This window comes from Carettochelys insculpta, chromosome 4 (assembly GCF_033958435.1).
Source record: "Carettochelys insculpta isolate YL-2023 chromosome 4, ASM3395843v1, whole genome shotgun sequence".
Classification (NCBI taxonomy): Eukaryota; Metazoa; Chordata; order Testudines; family Carettochelyidae; genus Carettochelys; species Carettochelys insculpta.
The window spans coordinates 116,682,206-116,708,670 of NC_134140.1; the positions used below are offsets into that span (position 1 = coordinate 116,682,206).

Here is a 26,465-nt window from a genome sequence, read left to right on the forward strand (position 1 = left end):
TGACTAGTTCTTCTGACACAAGTAGCCAGTGTGTACTTCATAGCATATAGCCATCAAGCAAAGAAGGTTCATCATGAACTCTAAAATAAGGCAGCAAAACTGGATCAAGCTTTTTAGAATTGCTGGGTCATCTCTTTGTCAGAAATTCCCATAGATTTTGTTGGATTGGACATGCTAAACAAGCAGCTTGGAATTGCTTTCTTGTAATTGCAGTAAGAGCGTTTGCTGAGGGAGATCAATTCGTCCATTAACTACCCTGAGGTTTAAAGCAGCAAATAAATCTCTGCCAAAAATAGGAGTACCTTTATGGACAATGTTCCACAGAAGTCACCAAAAGTTACCACCGCTGGTAGGCATCCACATACTAGAATTCAGTTTTTCAAATAGCACACCAAGTGACGTTTGGGTTCAGTAAGAGGCACATCTTTGAAGTAATGAAAATAGGTAGCATAGATACTGCTGAGACAGTGTCCAACATTAGCTGAATATTATGTGATTTGCTTGAAGATGTGGCTGAAACATTTACAGTGCACATTATCTGTTCTGGAATATGTGCAAGAGTGATTTTGTCAACATTTAGCACAGTAACATCTGGTATTGTGACTGCATGCACCCATTGGTCGGACTGGCTACTGCAGCATACCTTAGCAAAATGCCCAGTCTTTTTGCAGTGATTGCTCTGAGCTACTTTTGCAGGACAGCTTGTGTAGCTTGCGAAGTATTGTGGGGATCTACAGCAAAGGTGTGCTTTTGCTGTGCTTTGAATTTGCTGATTCTGTGGTTTTTTTGTTAGCTTTCTCCTTGTAAACGTTTGTCTGCAGTGACAGTGGACTTTTCTGCAAAGGAGTCACAGACTGGACTGAGCCTCCCATATCCATGGTTATTATTTTGGCTTCTGCTACAACTGACTCAATCTGGCTAGCAGTGGTTATTGCTTTTTCCAGTATAAGTTGTGGTTCTGGAAGCAAGAGTTCTCTTACATGAAGCATGGTTGCTTTCTCAATGAGCTGTTCTCCAATCATCTCACCTGCCATATTCCCAAAGTCACAAGTTGCAATCAGACTCCTCAGAGAAGCAGTACGCAGCATTATAGTTTCCCCAGATTCTGCTCACGCTGGTGAAATCTGTAGTAATGAGCTACTACATTCACTTTTGGCACCAAAAAATTCTTTAATGCAATGAGTGCAGTCTCATATTTATCATCTGCTAGGGGAAAAGAGTAAAATATATGCTGCCCTTCTGCTCCAAGGCAAGGGATTAGCAGAACACATTTTCCTACTTCAGAAATCTCTGTAGCACCGATTGCAAGCACATAAGTCTCAAACATCAGAATCAAAGCAGTAAAAGCAATTGGAGGCTCACCTGGGCTCTGCAGAAAGGCTGCAGGTGGGTTCAGAGGCAGAAGAGCCATCCTTGTCACCAAAATATTGTATGGTGCAAGCAAGGTACTAGCAAACTTTAATAGAACTTTATTTTCAAGAGTGAAACCTATTTACAAAGCTGCTGCATCATTCTGTAGCTCTCTCCAAGCCCCTAGCTCATCCCTTCTCTTCTCCTTCCTGCTTCCCATTTCCTTTACTTTCAGACTCCCAGCAGCCAATACTCTCAGTTCCAGGGATTACAAACAGTATTGCATCAAAAACACCACATGTTGCTACCTTGTCCCAGACCAAAGTCAGCATCAGCACTGTTGCTCATAGCCAAGGGTTCTTTTGCACCATTCTATCTTCAACAAGCTGAATGGCTCAAGGGACCTCTATTTGATTACCACTTCTTTGCACTTTTTCCCCTGACCCATAATGGTAAGGTCAGAATATGTGTTTTGAAAGTATTTTCAAAGCTTCTCCTCCTAAATGCTTCGCTGGGCTCTCTATTCACCAGCACTGAACTGGACTCACCCAACTAGCTTCTGGTGAAAGCAATATTTTTTTCTATTACAGAAAACTGACAAACAGGTAAAACTTCTGAAGTTTTGCATCTTTGCAAAACCCTCCATGAGTTCCACAGTTTACCTTATAACCATTTCTTTTCCAGTAATAATTTTATCCTGGATGCTTCAGGCATTTAGTAATGGGATACTACTGAGCTTTTCACGTCTTTGTCCCCATTCAAGTTCTATACTGATAGGACAGTAAACAGAAAGCTGTTCCCATCTGAATAGATTTTAGTGGTCAGAACACTTCCTCAGAGTACAGGTGTCCATCTAGCAAAATTGTCCACAGTTAAGTTTTCTGCAGAGAAACTTCTTTCTCTCTCTCTCTCTCTCCCCCCACTAATGACAGCCCTTCCAGGTAATTGTCAAGGCACGTTGCCTGGGTAGTGATGGGGAGCTTGCACAGCAGCTGTCTTTGTGGTCTCACTTCCATGACTAAAGACAGCACTTCAGTTTGCGAGGCTGTCACTGTGCCATTTTGATCAAGTACTGACTAATGGTAGAGGCACATGATGAAAAGTACTAAGTCAGGTGTTTTTGACACAGCATTTTCAGGGTGATGGGGAAATCTGCATTAGCTTCATGTCTAGGGTGACCATCCATCCCATGTTCAGTTGGAAGGTCCCATTTTCGAGACAACAAAATGGCGTCTCAACTTATTTTATAAAAGGGACTAATTGTCACATATTTGCTGTGCAGGCGCAGCTGCCTTCCAGAAAGCATGTACTGTACATCAGTATGTGCTCTCCGCAACAGAGGGAGCCAGCAGGTTAGCTACTTTCCCTTTCCCCAAGGCTCTGGGGAGAGGGAGTGCCCTGGCTGCTCCATCCCTGCTGTGGCTGCCTGTCCCCGCTGCTTCCCTGAGGCTCAGGGAGTTGAGTGCTGTATGTTGCTATGGGAGATATGGTCATCCTATACATGTCCAGACCCCCTTAGTTTATTTAGCGCAGCTTCTATTAGATGCCACAGTCATTCTCAATTGATCTGGAGTTTTGAATGTACAATGAGGATTGCCTGACTTGTGTTCTTTTTGACCAGTAGTACAATGGTGCTAACAAGAAAAATTGTTCCTAGTTCTGAAATAGGTCATTTATTTCAATTTCACCCTAGAAATATTTATTTCAACATAGCCAGAATGTAAGACTCATTATTTCAAGTGTGAAAATAGCCCTAGGATGGAGTTAATGTAAATAAAAAATGGGCGTGAGACCACATATGGTCAAGGCTATCGCTCCATTTTTTACTCCAAGAGCAGAGCTTAAAGTGGCTTGTCCTAATACAATCCCCAAAAGGACTTGCCTTTTGTAACATTTTGCTTATTACCAGAGTGTACAGATGTCCCTTTTTGTCATCTTCCACACCTTTTTCCACACATCTTATCAAGTTTATCTTCACTACTAAACCTCACTGTCCTGCCTCTTGTTCTGGCAATACCTGTCAACTCACTGTATTTTTAGATAGGTCTCTAAAGGGCAGTAAAAATGCTGCTCTCCTTACCAGATTTGTGCATATCCACTATTACAAATACTAATGAAATGGCTTCTTACATTAACAGTCCCAAATGCTGGCCTGTTGCTATTTTAGCCTGTTGTGGTTTAGATCATGAGGGTAGAAAACCATAGTGCTGTTTTAATAAGAGTTCCCATAAATCATAAATTAGGATAGTGGTTTTCGTTATGTTATTTTCATCAAATTTTTGATGTCCCTGTTCTGTCAAATGAAAACTTTTGAATAACCATTTTTCAGCAAAATATTGCAAATTTTCTACTTTCCCCTTCCAGTACACTCTCCTAGTCAAATACATTCCAGTGAAGTTTAAGAATGTGTCTCTTTATTCCTATTGTTTTCAAATGTTGGCAAGTATGAGCCCTCTTCGTAAACTCATGGTAGTTCACCAGTAATACCAATTTCTGGCATCTAACTGGAGTTTGCTATAACTGAGAGAGAGTGTGATGAAAAACTAGAGAGCTGTATTTCTCCACATGACTGTTGCTCATCAGTGTAAAATGGTGTTTTCTTCATAGTATTAATAATAGTAAAAAAGAATAATTAAAAAACCCACACAAATACTCCCCCCCATCAAAATATTTGAGAACTGTAAGTCATTTTAAAAGTCACTCAAGACTCCCTCTTCTTTCACATCATTCCCAGTGGTCATATAGGAACTTCTCTTGAGAAGACTGTGTGAGAATAAGCATCATTAGTACAATAAAAGCAATACCTGCCCCACAGCTTTTATAGCTTCAAAACCAGCTGCAGGGAGCTTGGCCCTCTGTGGGTCAATGCCGAGGTAGCAGCCAACAGCAAGACCTCTGTGGCCATTTTTGAAGCAGAAAAAGTTTCTGCTTTTATCTTGAATACAGTGAAAACAACACAACTGTACAGCTAAAAATAGCTTTTAACACTTCAGAACTGGGAAAAAGGAATTTCTACATTCTGAGAGACAAACTCAAGATGGTGGCTGCTTTTGCAGATGTGAAAGCAAACTTTACACTACAAAAATCTCTAGTGCTTCACACATCAGGGGAAAATATCATCAAAAAGCACTTTATAAGTACTTCAGCTGAATTAGGGATTTTCCTAGGTTATATGGTTTAAGAACATTGCGCTGGATATCCCCCTCCTGTGGCAGAAACTCACAAGAAAAGAAAGACTTTACTAGAAACCATGTAAAGTCACTCCACACCCTATCCTGCAAGAAGAGGAAGTCTCGCTCATATAGTGGGGGAATGGGCTGAGGTCCTCACCCCTCACTCATCCTCAGAGTCCAAAAGACAGAAGAAAGGAAGCATGAGGGCAGCAGAAAGGAAGCATGAGGACAGCAGAAAGGAAGCATGTCTTCATTGCTTCCAGGTCTCTTCCAGTCCTTCAGACAATTTTCAGACATTGTCTGTCCATTCCATATCTGTGCCCTACAACCTCTTTATGGGACCTAGTAACCAACGAGGAAGAGTTAATGCTGCTTCTGTGAGGGGCAGCAGATTCCATGGGATGAGACGCTGAGCGGTCAGGAGTCTTGGGTTCTAAAGCAGAGTTTGTTATCAACTGATTGTGTATCCTTGCACAAATCTCTCAACTACTCTCTGCCTCAGTTTCCTAGTATGTAAAATGGGAATAATAATGTTTGGTCACCTGTGTAGAGTGTTTAGGAGACCTGTGGACAAAAGCTACTATTTACATTTTTTTTTTTAATAACAGGGTTTCTTTTACTCAGATATCTAACTTGTCTGATGTTCTCTGGCTCTGGTTCCCTGTTTATCCAGCAGGCTTCCAGCTGAGAGGGATGCGTGCTGCTCATCTCTCACGGCTGTGTGGTGGACTGAATCTGTGATGTGCACTGATGTGAAAACAACTGAAGTTATTTTTAGTTAAGAAATGAGCAGTCTGGATTTTATCTCATTAATGTGAGCCATCTGAGGATGCCCAACCTGATTATCTCCATGCCTTTTCTCCCTTCCAGCTTCTTGGTTCATGGTAGAACTTTGCCACAGCCCTCTCCTCCCATTGATCCTTTCCAACTTGCAGTAGGAACCATGTGATGCTTCCGCACTTATCACAGTCTCAAATTACCTACACATCCCCGCAGCCCTCGTTTATTATTTCCATTCAAAACTCTTCTTACTCTTTTTGACTTGTTCTTCACAAATTATTGTGTGTTGGTGTACTGGTGTTGGTTTAGCATGTTGAAAGTTCAGAGGTGAGGATATCAAGTGAGCGTGATCACACCACTGATTAGAGTGGTACAATCACTTGTCAAGGCTGAGGACTTATTGAAAGGGATTGTGCTTCCACTTGGGTTTAGATTTTTGAGCCCTTAGTTTAATGCGTTGTAATGTGAAGGTTTGATACTTTGGATAAGGTAGTAACAAAGAGCTGAAACCATGGGTCCCAAGCTGGGCACCCAAAAAAAAAAAAAGGGCGGGGGGGAAAGAAAAAGAAAAAAAAAGAGAAGAACAGAAAAATGGAGTCAAACAAAATTTCTGGAGACTTCTGAAAAATGTATCCTATATGATCAGAAAAGGTCTTTTCCCACCTCTCAGTGATTTGATTCTGTGGACTGCATTTTGCACTGATTTATATTCCATGGAGTCCCACTGAAGTCAATTGGGATTATATGGTTTGAAAATCAGCACAGTAGTCAACGTCCTGACAAAGCATGACATCTGTCACCACTGTGCTGCCTTTTTACACCCCAGTGCTGTGATAATTCTTCTTTCGCTTGCAAAAACTTAAGAAATACCTCTTGGTGGTCAGGAGGTGGAGCTCTCACTACTAGGCTTGTCCAGGGCTGAGAACACTTTGGATGTGGGAACACGCAGTCTACTTCCTAGATCCACTGCATACCCTTCTGGTGAAAGTTACTTGATTGTACACTGGACTTAACACACACACACACACACACACACACACTTTAAAGCAGCAATGTGTCCTTTGTTGTTTTGCTTTTAAGTTTTCCAGATTTCTGAGTTGACGATAAAATGCAATCCATACCTGGCAAAAAAAGAAAACAATGATTTTACAGTTCTCTCCAAGACCCCTTGTTCTCCCACATCATAGACTAAGAAAATGGACAACTACACAGGAAGGCTCCCTAGTGACACCCTGTGTCACATTGTTGATTGTCATTATTCCCATAGCATCTATACCAGCCACTGATCTGTGACACTACATCAAGATCATGGAAACGGGGCACTTTAACATAAGTTCAGCTGCTCAAAACTCAGATTAGCTGCTGTATGTGTTTGTGAAGGAACCTTGGTATATATATTTAATGGGGGTTCTTTTGTAGGGGGTAGGACACAATTATTTTTTGATTTTTTCCATCCTTGGTTACACAATCTCAACGTAAGCATGTGTTTCAAAATTCAGAAGCTCTCTGTTGCCTTCCCCGATGGCTGAAGTTCAATAGTTTTTGTTTGTTTTTTAATGATTTTCTCAGCATCTCCTAGCAAAGTGTTAAGCAGTCATTATGCTTTTTGCCTGCACATTGAGATTCATCTGCAGGCTCTAAACAGCCTCAGAAGGGTTTCAATTTTACATGAGCACTAAGCTGGGGACTGGGAAGCATTACCCAGTGCTGAAGGCCGAGATCATTAGAAGGAACATGTAAATCCTCTGAACCAGAAATAAGAAGTGCCTAGATTTTCTTTGTGAAGTCTCAACTGCAGCTTTATGTAAAACATGAACCTCTGGCAGTTTTTTTTTTTTTTCTCCTGGCCTCTCTAAAACAAAACAAAATGAAACAGCAATCTTAGTCACACATGCCTCAACCACAGAAAAAGCACTGGGCTTTCTGTCAAGAGCTGGCCTCTTTGTCATGCCTTTCCATCTGAACATCCCCTCCCCCGTGCACCCTTTTAGTGGTACCAACACTTGCAGTATTGCTGAGGGACCACCAAATGTGACTGCAGTGACTGCTGAATGACAGGCAGCCCTTAGCTGCTGTGGCTTGACACGAATGCAGATGTATTCATGGACTGGAGCCCTGTCTTATTTCAGAAATTATAGATTCCGGCAGAAGTGCTGCTGCACACTTGTTCTGAGATTTTGGGAAGAATAAAGTGTTGCAGGATTAATAATTTGATTATTAATTTAAGGAGGAGGTGGGGGGTGACCCAAAGAGCACGGACATATGGCACTAAATGTGTGAGAGAATGCCTCTGTTTTGGTGCTGTTTCTAGACCTTTTGCATAAGAGGGGTGGCCCTGGAAATTGTCTCCCTAAGAGGAGTTTTGTTGTGTATTTCCTTTGCCTGTGAAAATGTTTGAACAGCAAGAAGAGCCAGCTCTGCATTGTTTTAAAGATATTTGAATTCACATGTCTGCTGGGGGTAGGGGGGTTGTCTGCAGTACTGGGACTCTTACGGCTACCGCAAATATGCAGTTAAACCTGAACCTCCAAATCTTATATATTACTTGCGATGTGTCCATCTGTCTGTCCAGGTAAGGTTCTACCATGTTCCCACCCCAGGGCGACCATATCTCCCTGTCACAAATATGGAACAGGGAGGTATGGAGGGGAGGGGTGGCTCCTCCAGGCTCCACCAAGCCCTGGGGGCCCTGGAAGGAGGCAGCAGCTGCTGGACCTCCCCAAGAGCCCCAGGGAATCGGCAGCTTCTGGTGCTCTCCAGGAGCCCGGGGAAGCAGCAGACCCCACCACGTCTCGGGAGCCACAGGTGAGGAGCAGCAGCCGCCGGCCCTCACCGCCTTCGGAGCCCCAGGGAAGTGGCAGCTGCCGGAGCGCCATGGGAGTCCTGGGAAACGTCAGGGACGTGGCAGCTGCTCATGCTCCCCCACCTTCCCTGAGGCTCAGAAGTGAATCCTGCCAGCATCTGCACCTGCGCAGCTGCTAGGGGAAAAGGTCAGCAGATGGGGGGGACCCAAATACGGGACACTTAGTCCCCTTTAAAAAGTAAATCGGGATACCTTTGTGGTGTCCCAAATATGGGACTGTCCCACCTAATACAGGACAGATGGTCACTTTTTCCCATCTCCATGCTCCATGCCAGCCCCTTCTCCAGCCAGCATGGGCCCGGGCCCAGCCCCCACAATGGAGCCCCGGCACCATGCCATACCCGGCCCTTCCCCAGCCACAGCAGGGCCCAGCCCACCTCCACCCCCAGTGGAGTGTCCCCTCTCTCCTGCACCATGCTAGCCCCAACCCTCTCCTGGCCAGCACAGGGCCTGGTCCAGCCCCAATGGAGCTCCTCCTCTGGCCAGCACAGGACTCGGCCCAGCCCCCACAACAGAGGCTCCCACACCATGCCAGTCCCAGCCCCTTCCCCAGCCACTCTGCAGCCCAGCTCAGGTCACCCCCAACAAAGAACCCCCTTCCCCCCGCACAATGCTAGCCACACCCCTCCCCAGCCAGCGCGGGGCCCAGCCCATGCACTTTGGATGTGTATTACAAGTTTCTGTCTGGATCATTGTCTAATATTGTTCCTTCTGGTCTTCTGTAGCAGCCAAAATGTGGATGAAGTTCCTCCCTGCCTGAAGGCAGACACAGCACAGATAGCTGTTTTGATGATATCATCCCCTTTAGACTGAGGTTCCTGGCTCACAGACCATTAGCTCTGACTTCATGGGGCATCACTACTGAGAGAGAGGCTTGAACGCAGGATAGAATGCAATAGGCCTCGTAGCATTTCTGCCCTGGCCCTGGTGTGTACCGGCCCCTGCAATACTACCTGAAAGGCTTTGCACACACAAAACAAGTTTTTCTCCTTTTTCAATTAGAGAAGCCACCAGAGACCCTGGAACTGGAAACATTCCTCCCTACCTCCTCCCACTTAAGCAACAACAACCTACTGCCCTCACAACGAAAAGCTGCACAAAATCCAGATGCTCTCTTAGATCCTCCAGAGGGATTTCAGTCCAAACTCTGCTTCAGAGTCCTGTGGAGCTTATGAAAACTGCCTTTATTTAAAGTGTTCAGGAAAAAGGGAATAAACTAAGAAATAGAGGGAAAATGAGTCTTCTCTTTTTAGGATCCTTCCACCTTAGACAAATGCAAATTACCAGCAATCTCCAGGCTATTTCCATTAAAAAATAAGGCTGTGGCCACACTTGGCCAAAACTTCGAAATGACCATGCAAATGTTTATTTCAAAGTTTACTAATGAAGCACTGAATTGAATATTCAGCGCCTCATTAACATTAGGACGCTTCCAGCCACGGCACTTCGAAAGCGCCACTTTCGAAAGCGCGCAGCTCGACGCAGCTACACAGGGGTCCTTTTCGAAAGGACCCCACTCCTTTCGAAATCCCCTTGTTCCCCTCTGCTGCCGGAAGCGTCCTAATACTAATGAGGTGCTGAATATTCAATTCAGTGTCTCATTAGTAATCTTTGAAATGGCCATTTGCATGGCCATTTCGAAGTTTTGGCCAAGTGTGGCCACAGCCTAAGAGTCCTTAGAGAACAAGAAGGGTAGGAGAACTGCCACAATGCTGATGGGGCCGAGGGCTGATCAGGAAGTGCCTGATCCCCTCCCTGCCTATAGAAACAGGAATTCAGGCTCTTCAAAGGTTTACTTTCACCTGCCAGCTCTTGGCTCCAACGGCTTGTCTTCACTAGGAGTTTACTTCAGGTTAGTTAACTTGAGTTAAGAATGCATCTGTTTTTTCCCCCTCTAATAAGGGCAAGGCTATAAACGGAATAAGCATAGGTGGAAGGTATTCATTTAAAAATCTGAGCTAAATTTTTCCACTCAGTATTTACCTCGTCTTCTTGTGTGCCATTAGCCAACTAGCCATTACTGGTAAGTCAGAAAGAGCAGATGCACACAGAGAGAAAGGCTGTTGGAGGGGTTTTAAGTCTCTGAACTTTTTTTACTTATTTCCAAGTATTTTTTTGTTTCTTTGTAGTTCAGATTGCAGTTGATACAGAAAATGAAGTGCACAGGAGGCAAATGCAATCATATCTAATCCCAACAGAATGCAGAGACACCATTTTTCTCAACAAGAATCATTATACATGAAGCAGTTCTATTTGTTCTCACACTATGTTTTAACATTTGAAATACCGCTCACCATTATAGGAGTACTTCGAAGTGTTTGAACAGTCATTCTATGGCTGTGAGAGACCCATCTCTGTAAACAAGTTTCCACCATCACATACCATTGATTTGACTTATTATTGATTATAAAAATAATATTTCATTGAGTAAAATTATTCAGATCTCCTCTTCCTCCAAAAAAGAGAATGTTTATGAGTCTGTGGCTGAACAGTAGGTCAGGTAACTATTCTGAGTCTCTCTGAGTGAAAAAGTTGGCCATACTCTGCATGGATCACTAAGTATTACCACAGGAGACCAAGTAACATAAGAAGCACTAGGTGAACATTTTATTATGCATATCTGAAGTAATTTTGTTTGGATTGTGTTCTTGGCCAGTTTGATAAGATAGGAAATGTTCTGCCTTTTCTGGAGGGAGCATAAAGCTGATTCTGACTAACTACTAATTACAAATCATGGCCTCACTTAAGTCAATTGCAGAACTCTCATTGACTTCAGTGGGGTCAGGATCTCACCTCGCAGGTACCCAGGAGACATCTGAAGGCTTGAGGTGTTTTGGCTTGTTTTTGTTTATGTTTTGGAAAAACCCTTTTTTTCCAAAACAAAATCCCCAAAGCATTCACATGGCCAATTGGATAATTCGAGATTAGAGGGCTTTTCCCTCAAAACAATTACTCCAGCTCTGTGAATGACTTTTGCTGATTTCTTTCAAGGTCGAAAAGAAATGTGTGTGATCAACACACAGCTATGATTGGCTCATGTGAAGTCTCCTTTTGCAATGCTGTGGCTGTGAATTTTGGCTGTAAATGAGAACTCTCTGTTCCTCAATGCTGTGGCTGTGTGAATGTGATTTTCCGATACTACTTATTTAGACATTAGAAGGTCAACCTAAGTAATATCAAAAAACCCTCAGCACAGACATAGCCATAGTCCAGTCCTAGTGCCTAGAACAGGGATCTGGGGATCAAAAACAATGGCTATATTATAGACTCTGGCACTGAGTTATTTTGTGATTTTGAGCAAGTCACTTTATCTTACTCTGTCATTTTCATCATCTGTGAAACATAGATGTACAAATTTACTCACCATTTTAATGCACCTGAAGCTTCAGCTGGCAGGCACTATGCAATTCCAAAGTATTGCTAACAGAGCTATTATTTACAATAAAGGTATCACACACTATTTCTTTATCCCAGACATGATGAGTGGCAGACAGACAGGTGGACACAGCAAAAGTAATATATAAAATTTAGAGTTTCAGGTGTTACTGCATATTTGTGGTAGCTGTAAGAGTCCCAGTAATGCAGATAACCTGCCTGCCCCCCTACCAGGAGACAACTTCCAATTCCACCCACCTTGCGCAAAATGTCTAGAAACTTCACCAAAATGGAGAGATTCTCTCACACATTTAGTGCATGTCCTGGGAGATGCGGTCTCTGGTATGTTTGATTACTAGTTGAGGAAGTATCTCATGGCCAATTGAAAGCACAAAAACACAAAAGGGCATCTAACGAAATAAATGAAACATGCAGAGTCTTATAATTTGGAAGCTAAATTTTACACTGACAGCTGCATAGCTTCTAATTTTTGTTCTGCCAACCCCCCCGCCACACAAATGTAAAATTTTTCTCAACTTTCTAATAAATACAGTATTCTTTACTGTCTCTCCTAAGCCATTGTGCAGGGTTACTGTGCCTAATAAAACAAGTGTTGGGTTTTGCCACAGGAGTGAATGCATTTTAGTGGTGGGCACCATAAAAGATATAAAATATTGTAGGTGTGAAACACACATGCTCTCACAGATGTACCCACCACCGCTCGGGTCTTTAACAGGAGTGAGGGTTCAAGGGTGAGGGAGTGGGGGGGGGTGTGGCTTAGGCCACAGGGCTGTGAGGTGTGGGGGAGTTAAGGGGTAGCTCAAGGTAGCTGTCAAGTGCAGAAATTATGCCAGAGGGCTCAGCGTGGGGGGATAGGAAGTGGCAAGGGTGTTGCTAGGGCCACCTCTGGCAGTGAGGGTGGTAGTGCTCCTGCAGCATCGCCACCCAGGAGTCCAAGGCAGTGCTTCCCCACCAGCATCTCCTCCTGAAGGAGATGGGGTAGTGTTCCTTGGGCAGCAACTCTTCCTGGGGGTGTTGGGGCATCCAGGGCTGCACACTTGTTGTGCAGTGGCTGGGACTCTGCAGATTGACCCTGGCCCATCCCTGGCCTGCAGCCTGTCTATGAGGGAGCAGCACTCGGGGGACAGTCTCCAGCCTGCTGCTACTTCCCTTGTTGGCAGCTGCTACAGGGGAAGCTTTGCTTGGGACAGTGCCCTCCATACTGCAGCCTGTTGTTGGGGGTGGCAATCCATGGCCTGGCCCTGGCTTCTAGTTGTACTCCCCACTTCCGTCCTGCAGCTGGTCTGTGGGGGCAGCACTTTGGGGGCAACTCCTAGCCTTCAGCAGCCCCTTCTGTCCTCCAGCCTGTTGCCACTCTCAGTAACCTCTCTCTGTGCTCCACCCTTTTGCCTCCCTCTGCCCATCCCTTTCCTTGTTATGGAAAACAGCCCCACTGCCAGCACTTCCCCTTGTCCAGGCACATCCAAACCTTGTTAGTGGTCCAAGCTGGTGGTCCTAGCTCTTGCAGTTTAGGTATATACATATGTATGCTGTAGAAATCATTGTGAGTTTGGCCATTTAATTCAATGAGAGCAAAACGGAACCCGTTAATTTTTATGACAGTTTCTAATTATATAATAACATAATATGATATTATTATGACACATTTATGGACATTTTTAAAAGAGGTACATCTCCTGGCTTTGAAAAACATGTAATTTACCTCATAATTTACTTAACTAGTTAATGTATTATATTAAGTACTTCGGGATCATTGGCTAGACTGTTTATCGAGAATGCAAGTTATAGTAAAGGGCTATGTATAAAAGCATAATTCCCTCCCTTCTCTCCCTTTGCTCGAGGTGGGGAAATGATTAGTGTTCTCCTGTGCTAGCTGCAGATAACTATCCCTCCAATCTTGCGTGCTCAGTTAGCTGTACCAATCAGCAAATAAGCAGATTAAGTCAAGGCTCCATTTGTTCGGTGCCTTTTCCCACCCATTTCCCCACCCACAGCTAGAATTACAGAATTGTAGAACTCTAGAACTGGAAGGGACTTCAAGAGGTCACCGAATCCAGTCCCCTGCCCTCACAGTAGGACCAAGCACCATCCAGACCATCCCCAATAGGTGTCTCTCTAATCTGCTCTTAAATATCTCCAGCGATGGAGTTTCCACAACCACCGTATGTAACTTATTCCAGTGTTTAACCACCCTGACAGTTAGCATGTTCTCTCTAATGTCTAATCTAAACCTCGCGTGCTTCAGTTTAAGCCCATTGCTCCTTGTACTATCCTCAGGGGCCAAGGAGAACAGTTTTTCTCCCTCCTCCTTGTAACCCTCTTTGAGGTACTTGAAAACCACTATCATGTCCCCTCTAAGTCTTCTCTTTTCTAAACTAAACAAGCCCAGTTCTTTCAGTCTTCCCTCATAGCTCATGTTCTCTTGACCTTTAATCATTCTTGTTGCCCTTCTCTGGACCTTCTCCAATTTCTCCACATATTTCTTGAAGTGTGGTGACCAGAACTGGACACAAAACTCCAGTTGAGGCCTAATGAGCTCTGAGTAGAGCAGAAGAATGACTTCTCATGTCTTGCTCACAGCACTCTTGTAAATCCTGTCCTGTCCAAGTAAACAGTGAAGGAATGCAAGGAAAGTTCTTTCTCTTCATTTGCTTCCATGGGCACGTAGTCCAAGGAACCATCCAACCCAGAAAAAGTATAATTTTTGATTACAATGTGATCAAATGCATGTAGTGCTGGTATATATTAATAGATTGACAGCCCTGGAGATTGAAGCCTTCAAAGAACTGGTATAAAACGGACACTTTCAGTGCTAACGAGCCTTAATCTCCTCATAGATATGCCTCAGTTCTTACCTGGAGGGGTAAAAAGATTGTTCAGTCATCGGGATTTCTGCTGAAAGTGCCAAAGTGATGCCAGTTAGTGCCAGTTTCAGACTTGCTGATTTCATGGTGTTTCCCTTCAGGTGTTTGGCCCTTTCTGTAGGGAAGTTCCAGTACTTTAATGGATTTTTTTCCGATAGCAGGCTCCGTGCTTATGTTGGGTGGATTTTATAAATTCAGAGAGATTTGTGTGTGTAAATAACCCTGAAACTAAACAATTTCAAAGACTTCAAAGACAAACACATCTTTACTTTCTCAGATTTCTTTCATAATTTCGATTATCCAAATCCACAAGACTGAATTCTAAGCAACTATTTCTCCTCTTTTATTTGTTCTCCTTTCTGAGCTTTATTGTGGTATCTTATTTAAGTGTCAAAATTCTGAGCAGTTCTTGGGACTCCCTTGCAATTTTCGGGTTGTTTATTAAGGTCAGAAATCAAACATTTGTGAATGAAAAATCAGAATGCATGTTGTTATGAATCCCTTTTTTTCCAGTGTACATTCATAGAATATCATTACTAGTTCTTATACAAACTTGATTCAAAGGGCTTGACTGTCTGATTTGACTCCTCACTTTAGGACTGCACCCTGCCACACACACAACTCCTGCAAGTCACATCGTCTGCTCATTCATGGATGGCTGTGTCTGAGGTCTGGTTAGCCTGCATGGGACAAAAATGTATATTCCCCTTATAGCCCTAGGTGGGCACGAAAGCCAGGGGAGAAGCCTCAAACTATGAGCTAGTACAAGCAAAGATTCCACCCTCCCCACCCCATCATCTTCAGGCTATTTAGTGCACGAAAAGAAAGTAGGAGCTATGCTGTAAGCACACCGTGGAAGTGTTTAATAAAGATTGTATCTTTATTTATTTAATTTACATATGGTATATGACACATATCAAACAGTCTAGGTTCCCACAAGTGCATTCAATTATCTTCCTACAATTGAGTTTGTTATTGCATAACTATAAAATAGGAAAGCATCTGTTTCTGATGCTTCATGTTTGAATTTATGCAAATATATTAATTTATGCAAATTTGCAATTTACTGGAATTTTGTCAGGCTGTTGGCACATATGCCATTGTGAATGGGGTTTATTCAGTGATGTACATACTGTGTGCTGGGAACTTGACTGAAACAATCAACTCATTTCACAGTAGAAATGTTACCATCCCACAGAAGTTTCATGTTTCAGTTTTTACTGGTGTGGGGTGGTTTTAAATTGGTGTTCTAGAGATTAAGTGTATCAGAACTAACTACCAGTCACCTGAGAGTCTTCCTGGTTCATGTAGGGCAGAGACACAGGGACATTTTTTTTTAAATGGCTTCTGATTTTACACACACATGCATTTCTAGTCAGGCAGGTAGAATTGCAGGTCGAAATAGAAACACTCAAAAGTGTGTGTGTGTATGTGTGGGGGGGTGCAAATATAAAATGGGCTATAAAGTGTGTGGCATGAAGCAAATTACAGACTGCTTTATATCCCATGCAATCAGTGAGGTTGCATGAGATGTAAATCAGTGCAGAAGTTAGCATGCTGTATAAAGAAGTTAGCATGAGTATAGAGGCTGTGCTATCTTTAAACCAGGTCATTTGTAGTTCTGCAACACCGAAGTCCTAAAAAAAAGCAGTGGGGGACTTACAGAAAATTCGTTTATTCAGTTGTTTTCGTCAGTCTCTTGGTTTTGGTAATGTTTAATGGGATGTTCTGAGGATTTAATATCACATGTGACCTAATGTAAAAGTTACATTGCAAGTCAGTTGAGTCCTTAGAACAACATTTGTAATGCAAAAGATGGCTCATGAGGAACATTGAGAAATGAAGCAGTCCTGTAGCACTCTAAAAGTTAATAATATAATTTATTAGGTGATGAGCTTTTGTGGGACAGACCTACTTCTTTAGAACTGGAAAATTCTGAAGAAGTGAAGAAATTTTCCAGATCTGAAGAAGTGGGTCTTTCCCATGAAAGTTCATCACCTAATAAATTATATTGTTAGTTTTTAAACGGCTTCAGGACTACTTTTGTACTTTTTTGTTTTGTGAAGATACAGATTAACACCATGAAATCAGCAAGTCTGAAACTGGCACTAACTGGCATCACTTTGGCACTTTCAGCAGAAATCCCAAGGAGTGAACAGTCTTTCTGCCCCTCCAGGTAATGATGTGCAGGTAAAGACTGAGGCATATTAATGAGGAGATTAAGGGCTGCTATCACTGAAAGTGTCTCTCTCTCTCTCTGTGTGACTAATAAATGAATTCAGCCTATTTTCCGTGATTCAAAAGCAGAAGCATCTGTAGTAGTGGTGGGATCAGGATCTCTCTTAGGGTATGTCTAGACTACCTGGAAGACTGACCCAGTCAGGGTTGATCTTCTGGAATTTGATTTTGTTCACCTGGTAGAGATCCATACGATCAAACTATCTGGGATAGGCAGTCGACTCCTGTACTGTTTAATATCGCAAGGAGTAAGGGAAGTTGATGGGAGAGTTTCTCCCATCGACATCCCTCTGTGAAGAGGGCCAGGTAAGTTGATTGCAGATAAGTCGATTCTAGTTATTCAATTGCCATTGCTAGAATTGCATATCTGCAATCAACTTTCCTGCCTAGTGTAGACCAAACCTTAGGCAGAAGTTCTCCTTTCAAGGTTTTTGTGCTATTATTATTCTCCTGTGAGAGGTTTCTTTACATTCATTCTGTATTGTACTGTTTAAAGTGTATCAGGTCTTCTGTAGGACCTATCTATATGGAATGCTGAAAGCCATTGACTCAAACTGTAAACCCCGTATATACTGGACACCACATCAAGCCAAGGTATACAGCAGCACCCCGGTACGTTAGCATCCATATATGTCAACATCATTTCAGCTAATATGTCAGTTGCTCTCTGAGATGTTTCAGATTAAATGTTTCCTAAGACAATTATAATGTAACACAATGGTAGGAATTATTTTTAAGGGACACCAATAGGATTCTGACCCGTCACAACACAGAGAAAAATTACCCCATTACTAGTTGTATGTCTCTGCAGCCAGATTCTGCCACCTTTTCTTAGGCTGAATTGTCTTTACTAGGTATGAAATTGCTTTTAAATCACTGGGGTGCCTTGTAACATGAGCAAGTGCTACTGAGCAAGAGTGAGACCAGCAGAATCAGACCCTTAGAGTGTGTGAAATCTCAGGAGGAATCACAGATAGTCATGTAGCCTTCCTCACACAAATTAAAAACAATGAGAAGTCCTGTGGCACCTTATAGACTAATAGACTTATTGGAGCATAAGCTTTCTTGGGCAAAGACCCACTTGTCAGCCCTTTGACTACTGCATCTGACAAAATAGATCTTTGCCCAAGAAAGCTTATGCTCCAATAAATCTAATAGTCTATAAGGTACAACAGGACTTCTTGTTGTTTTTGTGGAAACAGGCTAACACAGCTACCCCTCTGATACTTAGCACACAAGTCAGAACCTTACTTATAAGAATGTAAGAGCAGCCATAGTGGGTCAGATCAAAGTTCCATACAGCCCAGTATCCTGTCTGCTGACAGTGGCCAATACTAGATGCCCCAGAGGAAGTGGACCGCATAGGAAATGATCAAATGGTCTCTCTCCTGCTATCCATGTCCAGCTTCTGACAAAGAGAGGGTAGGGTTACCTATCCTGGCTAACAGCCATTAATGGACCTAAGGTCCATGAATTTATCTAGCTATTTTTAAAACCCTGCATAGTCCTAGCCCTCACAGCCTCCTCTGGCAAGGAGTTCCACAGATTGACTGTGCACTGTGTGAAGAAGAACTTCATTGTATTTGTTTTAACCCTGCTGCCCATTAATTTCATATGATAACCTCTAGTTCCAAACCTCTAAAGATTTTAGTTGCCCTTTTTTAACCTTTTCTAAGGCCAATATATCTTTTTTGACTTGAGGAGACCCCATCTATACGCAGCATTCAAGATGTGGGTGTACTATGATTTTATGTAAGGGCAATAATTATTCTTTATCCCTTTTTAATGATTCCTAACATCCTGTTTGCTTTTCTTACTGCCACTGCACATTGTGTGGATGGTTTTAGAGAACAATCTGTGATGACTCCAAGATCCCTTTCCTGATTAGTTGTTGTTAGTCGATGGCCGGGGTGAGGTACCACGTGTGCCCTTATTTCATCCGAGTCTTTACCTGCTAGGACAGACAGTCCCTTCGCAGCAGGCAGCCAGGGGTGGCTGACACATGCCCCAAGGTTTTATCACCCGAGTCTTTAACTGCTAGGACAAAGTCCCTTCGCAGCGGGCAGCCAGGGAGGCTGATGGGTGTCCCAAAGGTTGTACTGAGAGCCTCCTCACCCGAGCCTTTGACTGCTAGGACACAGAAGTCCGTTTGCAGCAGGAAGCCAGGGAGGATGATGGGTGCCCCAAGAGTCTGCCCCGTGGAGGCGGCACGACTCAGTGCTCAGCTCTCAGTACCCATCACCAATGACCACACTAAAGCAGCCAAAAACCAGCTGGGTTCTTTTTAGTGTTCGGTTTGCACAGTAACAGGAAGAGTCAGGTTAAAACTTAAACAGTTACTATTTATTTGATAAGAAGAACTTAACTTTATGGTTACAAAGCTTATATGTTATGTTCTTAGATTACAAATAGCTAGCATATAACAGAAAAGTACTTTTAATTCATAGATGTATTATTAAATGCATGCAAAAGCAGAACAAAGACACATAGCAGGTGTTGTTCTCACCCCTGCGTTACCCAACGTGGCGTGGCCAGTGTCTCTCACTCAATCCCTTGGGAAGAAGCAGTATGAGGAGGACACCTCTGGGACCTCCGGAGGCAAAGACCTCCCTGACTGGCAGGTAGAGGTAATTGGAGCTCAATTAAAGGGGGCTGCCAGACCCTACTTTATTCCCATTGGGTCATGTACACTCTTCCTTATCTTTAAAGATGCCAATTGTGTTAGATCGTCTCCTGACACTAGTTCTCACAGGGAGTTTCAAAGGCTTAATTCACACCTGCAAGGTGGAGATAATTTAGGCATTCTTTTCTTATGGGCGGGATATTCCTCTCCTGGGACGATATGTAGGCGTATCAACCACCGGTACTAGCCAAGGGCAGCCTGAGGCCCTGGTCGTCTGCTAGCCCGTTTTGTCTTTCTTTTTCTGGTTTCGGTCTGTTCAGGGTCATGATGAGGCAGTCTGTCTGTGCTCTGAGGCACCAAAGACTGTGCTTGTGATTAGCACATCTGTGCTCTCAGGCATTCCCAGAGTGGGCTGTTTCTTTGGCCCTGTGTGCTTTTAAGCACCAAAAGAGGCAAGATGGAGTAGAGCAGGCAAGATGGAGTAGAACAGGGGGATTCTGTCTGGCTACAGTTGTAGCTAAATTAGCAACTATTATATTTATATATAGTTGAAGTTATTTTTTCCAGTGTGCATTACTTTACATTTGTCCACATTAAATTTCATTTGCCATTTTCTTACCCAGTCACTCAGTTTTGTGAGATTCTTTGGAAGTTCTTCATAGTTTGCTTTGGTCTTAACTATCTTGATCAGTTTAGTGTGGTCTGCAAACTTTGCTACCTCAAAGTGGACCCCTTTCTCCAGATCATTTTTGAATAAGTTGAATCCACAAATAATCAGTGTGGATTCTAATGGAAGAAGGGGCTAAGTCATAAAAGGGTTTCAGAATCTGACTCATAAATCTCTACATTCACTACTGTTACATAGAGAATATCATTGATCTTATAGAAAAAAGTATTTATCTCACAGACAGGACAGTGAACAGCTCTGAACCATATTTGGAGCCAAATGTGCTCTTTAAAGCTGGGCAGTTTTACAGGGTGGTGCTTGCCACCTTTCCAAATATATAAACTGTATTTTGCTTTGACTTTGTCAAAATATAGCAACCAAATTTTGAGTATAGTTTCAAGGAGAAAAGCTCATATGTGCAGTTTTTTGAGTTATTTTGTCTGTATGTTTTTTGTCAACATAGCTTATAATTCCCTGGGAAAATAGGTCAAAGATAATGAAACTGAAAAAGATGGCAGATTATGTAATACCTAGCAGGAAAATGCATTCAGTTATAAAGAGTTCCTACCAAAAATCTGTATGGTGTTGCGTGCTTCAATTCCTTTAGTTCTTTTTATTATGCTACATTGTTACATGAGTTTCGGATGCAAAGAGTGTGCAGCACAAATGACTGTATAGAACCGTGCACAAATAATAATTAATCATCAGCTTCCTGAATGGAGCCTCTATGAAGCAGGAGGCAAAATCAATGTGTGCTTGGTTTCCAGAGCATGCAGCACACTTTATGCTGTACAACTGGCAACATTCACTTTATGAATATCACCTGGTAAGCTATGTGGCAGGAGGCTGAGAGTAGCTGTCCTGAAAAGACTCAATTTTGTGTTCAGTAGAAAGGCTCATGGCCCTGTGTTATTCAGTAATGGGGACAAACTATGCACACTTACATCCAAGTATCATTTAATTAAATTTCCTGGCATTACAGTAAGGAAAAAGAGAATCAGTCACACCATACAAAATATTTCTATGTGAGATTTATATACTTAAGGTCCTTTGTTGGACGACATTTTAGAAATAGTGATTTTTTTAAATTGATGGAAACACTGTGAAAGTTTGAGACTTTGGCACCAGCGACACAGTGCAAATATGTTAACCAGTGACACACAGATTGTTTTCCCCACATACCTTGGCTGCCATTTTTAAACTGAAGTTAAGAGCATTTTCACAGGGTTTGTGAATTTTAAGTGTGAGACCATACAAAACACTAAGGTTTTCAACTGATGTTAAAAACTCATCTTTCCTGCAGGTGTTCTACAGGTTGAACCTCTCTCGTCCAGCATTCTTGGGACCTGACCAATGCCAGATAATAGAATTTGCTGGGTAATGGGAGGTCAATATTTTCTCGCACATTATCAACACTTCCACTGCTTACTGGACTATTAGAAGACAATTAGGGGTAAATTACAGATAAAGAAGAGCAAAGAACAATGAGAACCAAGACTAGTGGTTGTAAACAAATTTTATAGGACCATGGGAAATTTTGCCATACCTATAAGTGGTCATAGATAACTAAAATCATGCTGCATTACAGAGTTTGCCAGACAAGAAAGAGTGCCAGATTAGAGAGGTTCAACCTGTAGCATTAACAGAGATCTCACAATATTTCCTTGTGCTCAGCACAGAAAAAAAAAGGTAGCAGTTCTACTTGTCAACTGGGTAAGTGCTAGGTTTGTAATGGCAGTGACAGTGTTATCATCACTGTTGCAGATTTTTGAGGATTGCATTATAAGGCATTATGAGAGGTTATGCAGGAAGGCATGTTGAGGGGAAAGCTGAGCACAGTGCCTGCAGTACTGTGATGTAAAGTTGTCTTCTCAATTGTCCAAAATAATGCTGCTTACAATAATTTTACTGCAGGATTTGAGACCGTTCTTATAGACAAGAATTTCATTTTTATGTTTTTATGAGCCATAGTTCTGCGTGTGATTTAGTGTGTGAGTGAACAAGAGTTGTTCCATCAGCACTTCAGCACACATTTTTTTAAAGGAGGAGATTTCATATTTTTGCCCAGCTCCTGATAGTGTGAGATGGGAAGCATGTTTCATTTTACAATTGCCCTTGCCTGATCCTTACCAGGTGTCAACAGGAAGCAGTGGATCTACTGTGGTTTACACTAGGGAAAGATCTGCCATATATTTGTGTGTATTGTGTGTACATGAGTACATCTACATGATGTAAACGAGACTCACAAAATATCCACTTGTTCGCTCACCTTACAATGTTCTTCGGTGCATACATGTTGTTATTTTTCTTAACGTCCTCCTCAAGATAAGAGCTGATGAGTAAATCATCAGACAGGCTTATAAAATTTGAAAAGAATTTTACAAGCATGCTTCTGTGTTCCCTCCTCTGATTTATTACTTTGAACAATAGCTTCAGCAATTCTAATGAACTCAGGCTATTAATTGTATCCTGACAGGTTTGATTGTTCGGGAAGTGAGCATTGAGATTTCCCGTCAGCAGGTGGAAGAACTCTTTGGACCCGAAGATTACTGGTGCCAGTGTGTCGCTTGGAGCTCTGCCGGCACTACTAAGAGCCGAAAGGCCTATGTTCGCATTGCATGTGAGTACCTCTTCTCTAAGGTGTCTGGGTGAAGGATTTTTGCTTCTAATTGCATACACTGCATACATCTTGAATCTTCCATGGTAGATAACACAGTATGTTAGACTTCAGGCCACCAGCATTTCACCTAGATGTGTCAATCTATCATTTCTTCCATTTGGCGAGCAAGACTGGCATTCTCCTTTTTCAGGATTTATTTAAAAAGTCAATAACAGCAAATTATGCAATTCTGCAATGGTTCTGACCCAAAGACAATATTTAAAGCTAATAGCCTGGAATTCAACAAATCAAACCCTGTTATGGGGTAAGAACAGTTCTCTGTGTCTCTTCAGCAATTTAATAATGCAGCTTTTCACTGACAAATGGAAACCAAATTTAGCATATCACCATAATCAGAGAGGAACTATGATAGCAAGTATAGGCATTTTAGTGCCTAAATTTCATCGACTCTATGTATGATTACTAACCTCAATATTTATTTTAAAACCTTTCTCTGCAATCAGTTCATCCACAAACAAAAAAGGGCAACCAGCTTCCAGACAACAGACCTTCAGATGACTGTACAAATATTTAATGTTCATTAATTTTCAGAGGAGTTTGTCTTTGTAATACAGGACCTGCAGTGGGTATTCCTATTTCCCTTTCATGAGGATTAAGTGAGTTTCTGTTTAGTACAGTGCAAGCAACCTAAGTAATTCAGAAGTTGTTTTACCTGCCTCTGGAGAAAGGAGCAAAGCAACATTGTTTGGTGAGTGCTCACCTGCAGCTGGGTACTTGGCTGGCTTGTCTATACTGGATATAGCCTGAGATTTTTAGAAGAAAAAGGGAATTCCTCTTCCATTTAAAAGAATATATCCCTTACCAACACCATTAAGGAGTGTAGGAAGTCCTAGACCACCCGGCCCTTGGCCTAGGGCGTCGGCAACCAAAGAGGGGTTGCAACACCGGCCTGCACTCAGTTGGGGTGGTCAGCAGTTCCCAGTGCAATACAATACAGGCCCCAGCCCCTCAGTCCAGGGCGGGGTAGCAGTTCAAAGTAGCAGTACAAGCTCAGCCCAGCCCTCAGTCCAGGGCGGGGCAGCAGTTCAAAGTAGCAGTACAAGCTCAGCCCAGCCCTCAGTCCAGGGCGGGGCAGCAGTTCAAAGTAGCAGTACAAGCTCAGCCCAGCCCTCAGTCCAGGGCGGGGCAGCAGCACAAGGGCTTAAGCACAGGCCCAGCCCTCAGTTTGGGGCGGAGCACCAGCACAAGGGCTTAAGCACAGGCCCAGCCCTCAGTTTGGGGCGGGGCACCAGCACAAGGGCTTAAGCACAGGCCCAGTGCGGGCTGGCCCTGTCAAGGAGGGGGTAGGGGGTTGCAGGCCCTCCCACTCCACTGCGACCCGGCCCGGGGCCCTGGCGTCGCTCACACACAATCACGGCAGTGGGGATCCAGGCCGCAACACACTGCCATGGGTTCGGGAGCGTCGTTCCCCGGGCCACTTCCTACCTCTACCTCCGCTGGCGGAAGGTCCCAGTCCATCTGGTCAGGGGGTCCCTCTAGGTCAGTCTCCTCCAGGTCATCCACCTTCGGGGGCTCCGGCCAGTCGCCCATCTCAATGTCATTGGGGTAGTCGGGCGGCGGTAGCACGGGGGACCCACGGCGATCCTGGGCCTGAGGGCTGCAATGGTCCGCTGAGGCTTCTTCCCTGGCGGGGGGTCTCCGCCGGCATGAGGGCCCTGGCAGGTCTGGGAAGTCCGGGTAGTCCCCCTTGGGCATCTGGATTTGGGGTTGTTGGGAGCCACTGGGGGCTTGCTCCTCCGGCCTGGCCGGGCGGCAACAGGCCCTCTGCCCTGGGCACCGGGGAGCTCGGGCAGGCGCTTCCCCCCTGCCCGGAGGCCCAGCCTTTAATGAGCCCTGAGCCCCGCCCTGGGCTCTTCTAGTCCTGGGCTCCGCCCTCTGAGGGGCAGGCCTCTGGTATCCTAGCTCCGGTCCCGCCCACCAGGGCCTCTTCACAGCCTCATCTGCCTCTGAGTCTGCAGGAGGCCATACTGACTCACTACAAGGAGAAAGACTAATGAAGGACTACTTGCTTATCATTTTGCTATGACTTAATATTATCTCAAGCCACTTAGAAATGGCTTTTTGGAATGCCATCCTGCCCTCAGTGAAGTTACTTGGATTGAGGCTGGTCAGCACCTCTATAAATCCAGCCACTTTTATTGACATGTCTAGGTAGAGGTTCAGCAGGCTAATTTTAAGTAAGCATGTGGAACACTTTGACTAGAAATGGATTTTGCCTATGAATTTTAGATGTAGAGCTGGATCTGGAGAAAATTTTTCCCAGAATTTAATGGAGTTTGGATGCATGGTTTGGGTTTCATCAAAGCATAGACCAATTTAATCTGATTATCAGATATTACTGCATAAGATAATACCTTATATAATGCTGTTCCTTAGAACAGAGCAGTAATTTTCAGACTAATCGTTATTCACCAGAAAATATAGTTTTGTCGTAGGCTGACAAAACTATTCATGATTTTGGATTAAATTTAGCAAATTGTTTTGACCAAAAGAGGAAAACAACAACAGGGAAAGGAAAAATAGTCTGCAAAAGTTCAAACGTTTCATTTCAGTGCTTTTAAAACAAAATGTTGCAACTCTTCATTTTGCAATACTGTTTTAATTAGAAATTCAACTATGTTTGTTTTATTAAAACAAAGGTAAAGAAAAATCCAATAAAGAAAACAAAACAAAACACAATTTGTTTTGGGTCATGTAATACATGTCATTTAATATCAAACAAAACAGTTTTGCTTTTTTGTTTTTTCAAGAATTTTTTGTTAGTTTGTTTGTTTTAGGTCAAACCAAAACAATTTGTTTTATTATTTTGGTTAAGTTACAGCTAAAAACATTTAATATTTCAAGGATGGGAACACTGAGGCCCAGAAATGTACTGTATTGCACGAAGTTCCCCCTACGAGATAAGTGGCAGAGTCAGGAGTAGATCCTGAGCTCCTCTCTGGTGCTTTATCTGCTAATTAGGTGTTGGTGATCTTAAGCATACTTAGAGACATAAATATCACAGCAATGTGTGCACTATAAATATGTAGGTATACAGAATCTGCTTTGAATCCCAATTTCCCCTAATTCAGGAGTGATTCATATATGGCCTTTTGTACTGAATCCTTTTCTAGTGGCAAACAAACATTTTAGAGTTCTCTGGGGTTTTTCTGACAGGAAAGCAGTGAACTTTAACTACCCATTCCAAATGTTAGTACTGTGCTTCAAGAGCTTTAGCAATGTTTCCACAGCTTTTTCAGATTATGAAACCTGCATTAAATCACTTAGTAGATTTTGGTGTCCTGCCAGTTAGCACTTGACAAATGTCCATCATACTTTACTTCATTTAAAGCCTGAATGTATATCAGATGAAGATAAAAGGGAACGTTAAAGTTATAGATGTGTAATTGCCTTTCATGAGATTATATATATATATAATATATATACGGATACTACACTTTAGCCAAAAGTCTGTCAATGATTTCAACATAGACTTCTATTTTCAGAGGCTTGTAACTTATCTATAAAAAACTTCCTCATTCTGGGCAGAAAAATTGGCATCCCAGATCTTTGCTTGTGAGTGATAGTTTTGATCACATTTAACGGAAAGAGGGAAAGTCAAGTAAGTATTATAGCGCTTATGTGTACTTTTTAAAATGGAGGAACTGAGCCTTGTGAACTGTAGGTTAGCTTTTCGATATTTGTGCATGCTCTTCCTTGATTTGGAGCTTCTTGGACAATTAAGATGATGAGCTGGGCCACGGGGAGGTTGAACTGGGCACACGGGGGTTTGAACGGGAGCCGCTCATGGGGAGATTTGAGCTAGGGCTGGGGGGGGATGAACCACAGCTG

At 43.0% G+C, this 26,465-nt stretch overlaps 1 protein-coding gene across 1 annotated transcript in view; it reads left to right on the forward strand.

Moving 5' to 3' along the window:
- Positions 1 to 26,465, forward strand: part of UNC5C (unc-5 netrin receptor C) — a 392,973-nt gene that overhangs the window by 250,030 nt on the left and 116,478 nt on the right. The window contains exon 3 of the mRNA XM_074991994.1: positions 22,431 to 22,574. Within this exon, the coding sequence (XP_074848095.1) occupies positions 22,431 to 22,574 (144 nt within the window). The remainder of the gene's footprint in view (positions 1 to 22,430; positions 22,575 to 26,465) is intronic.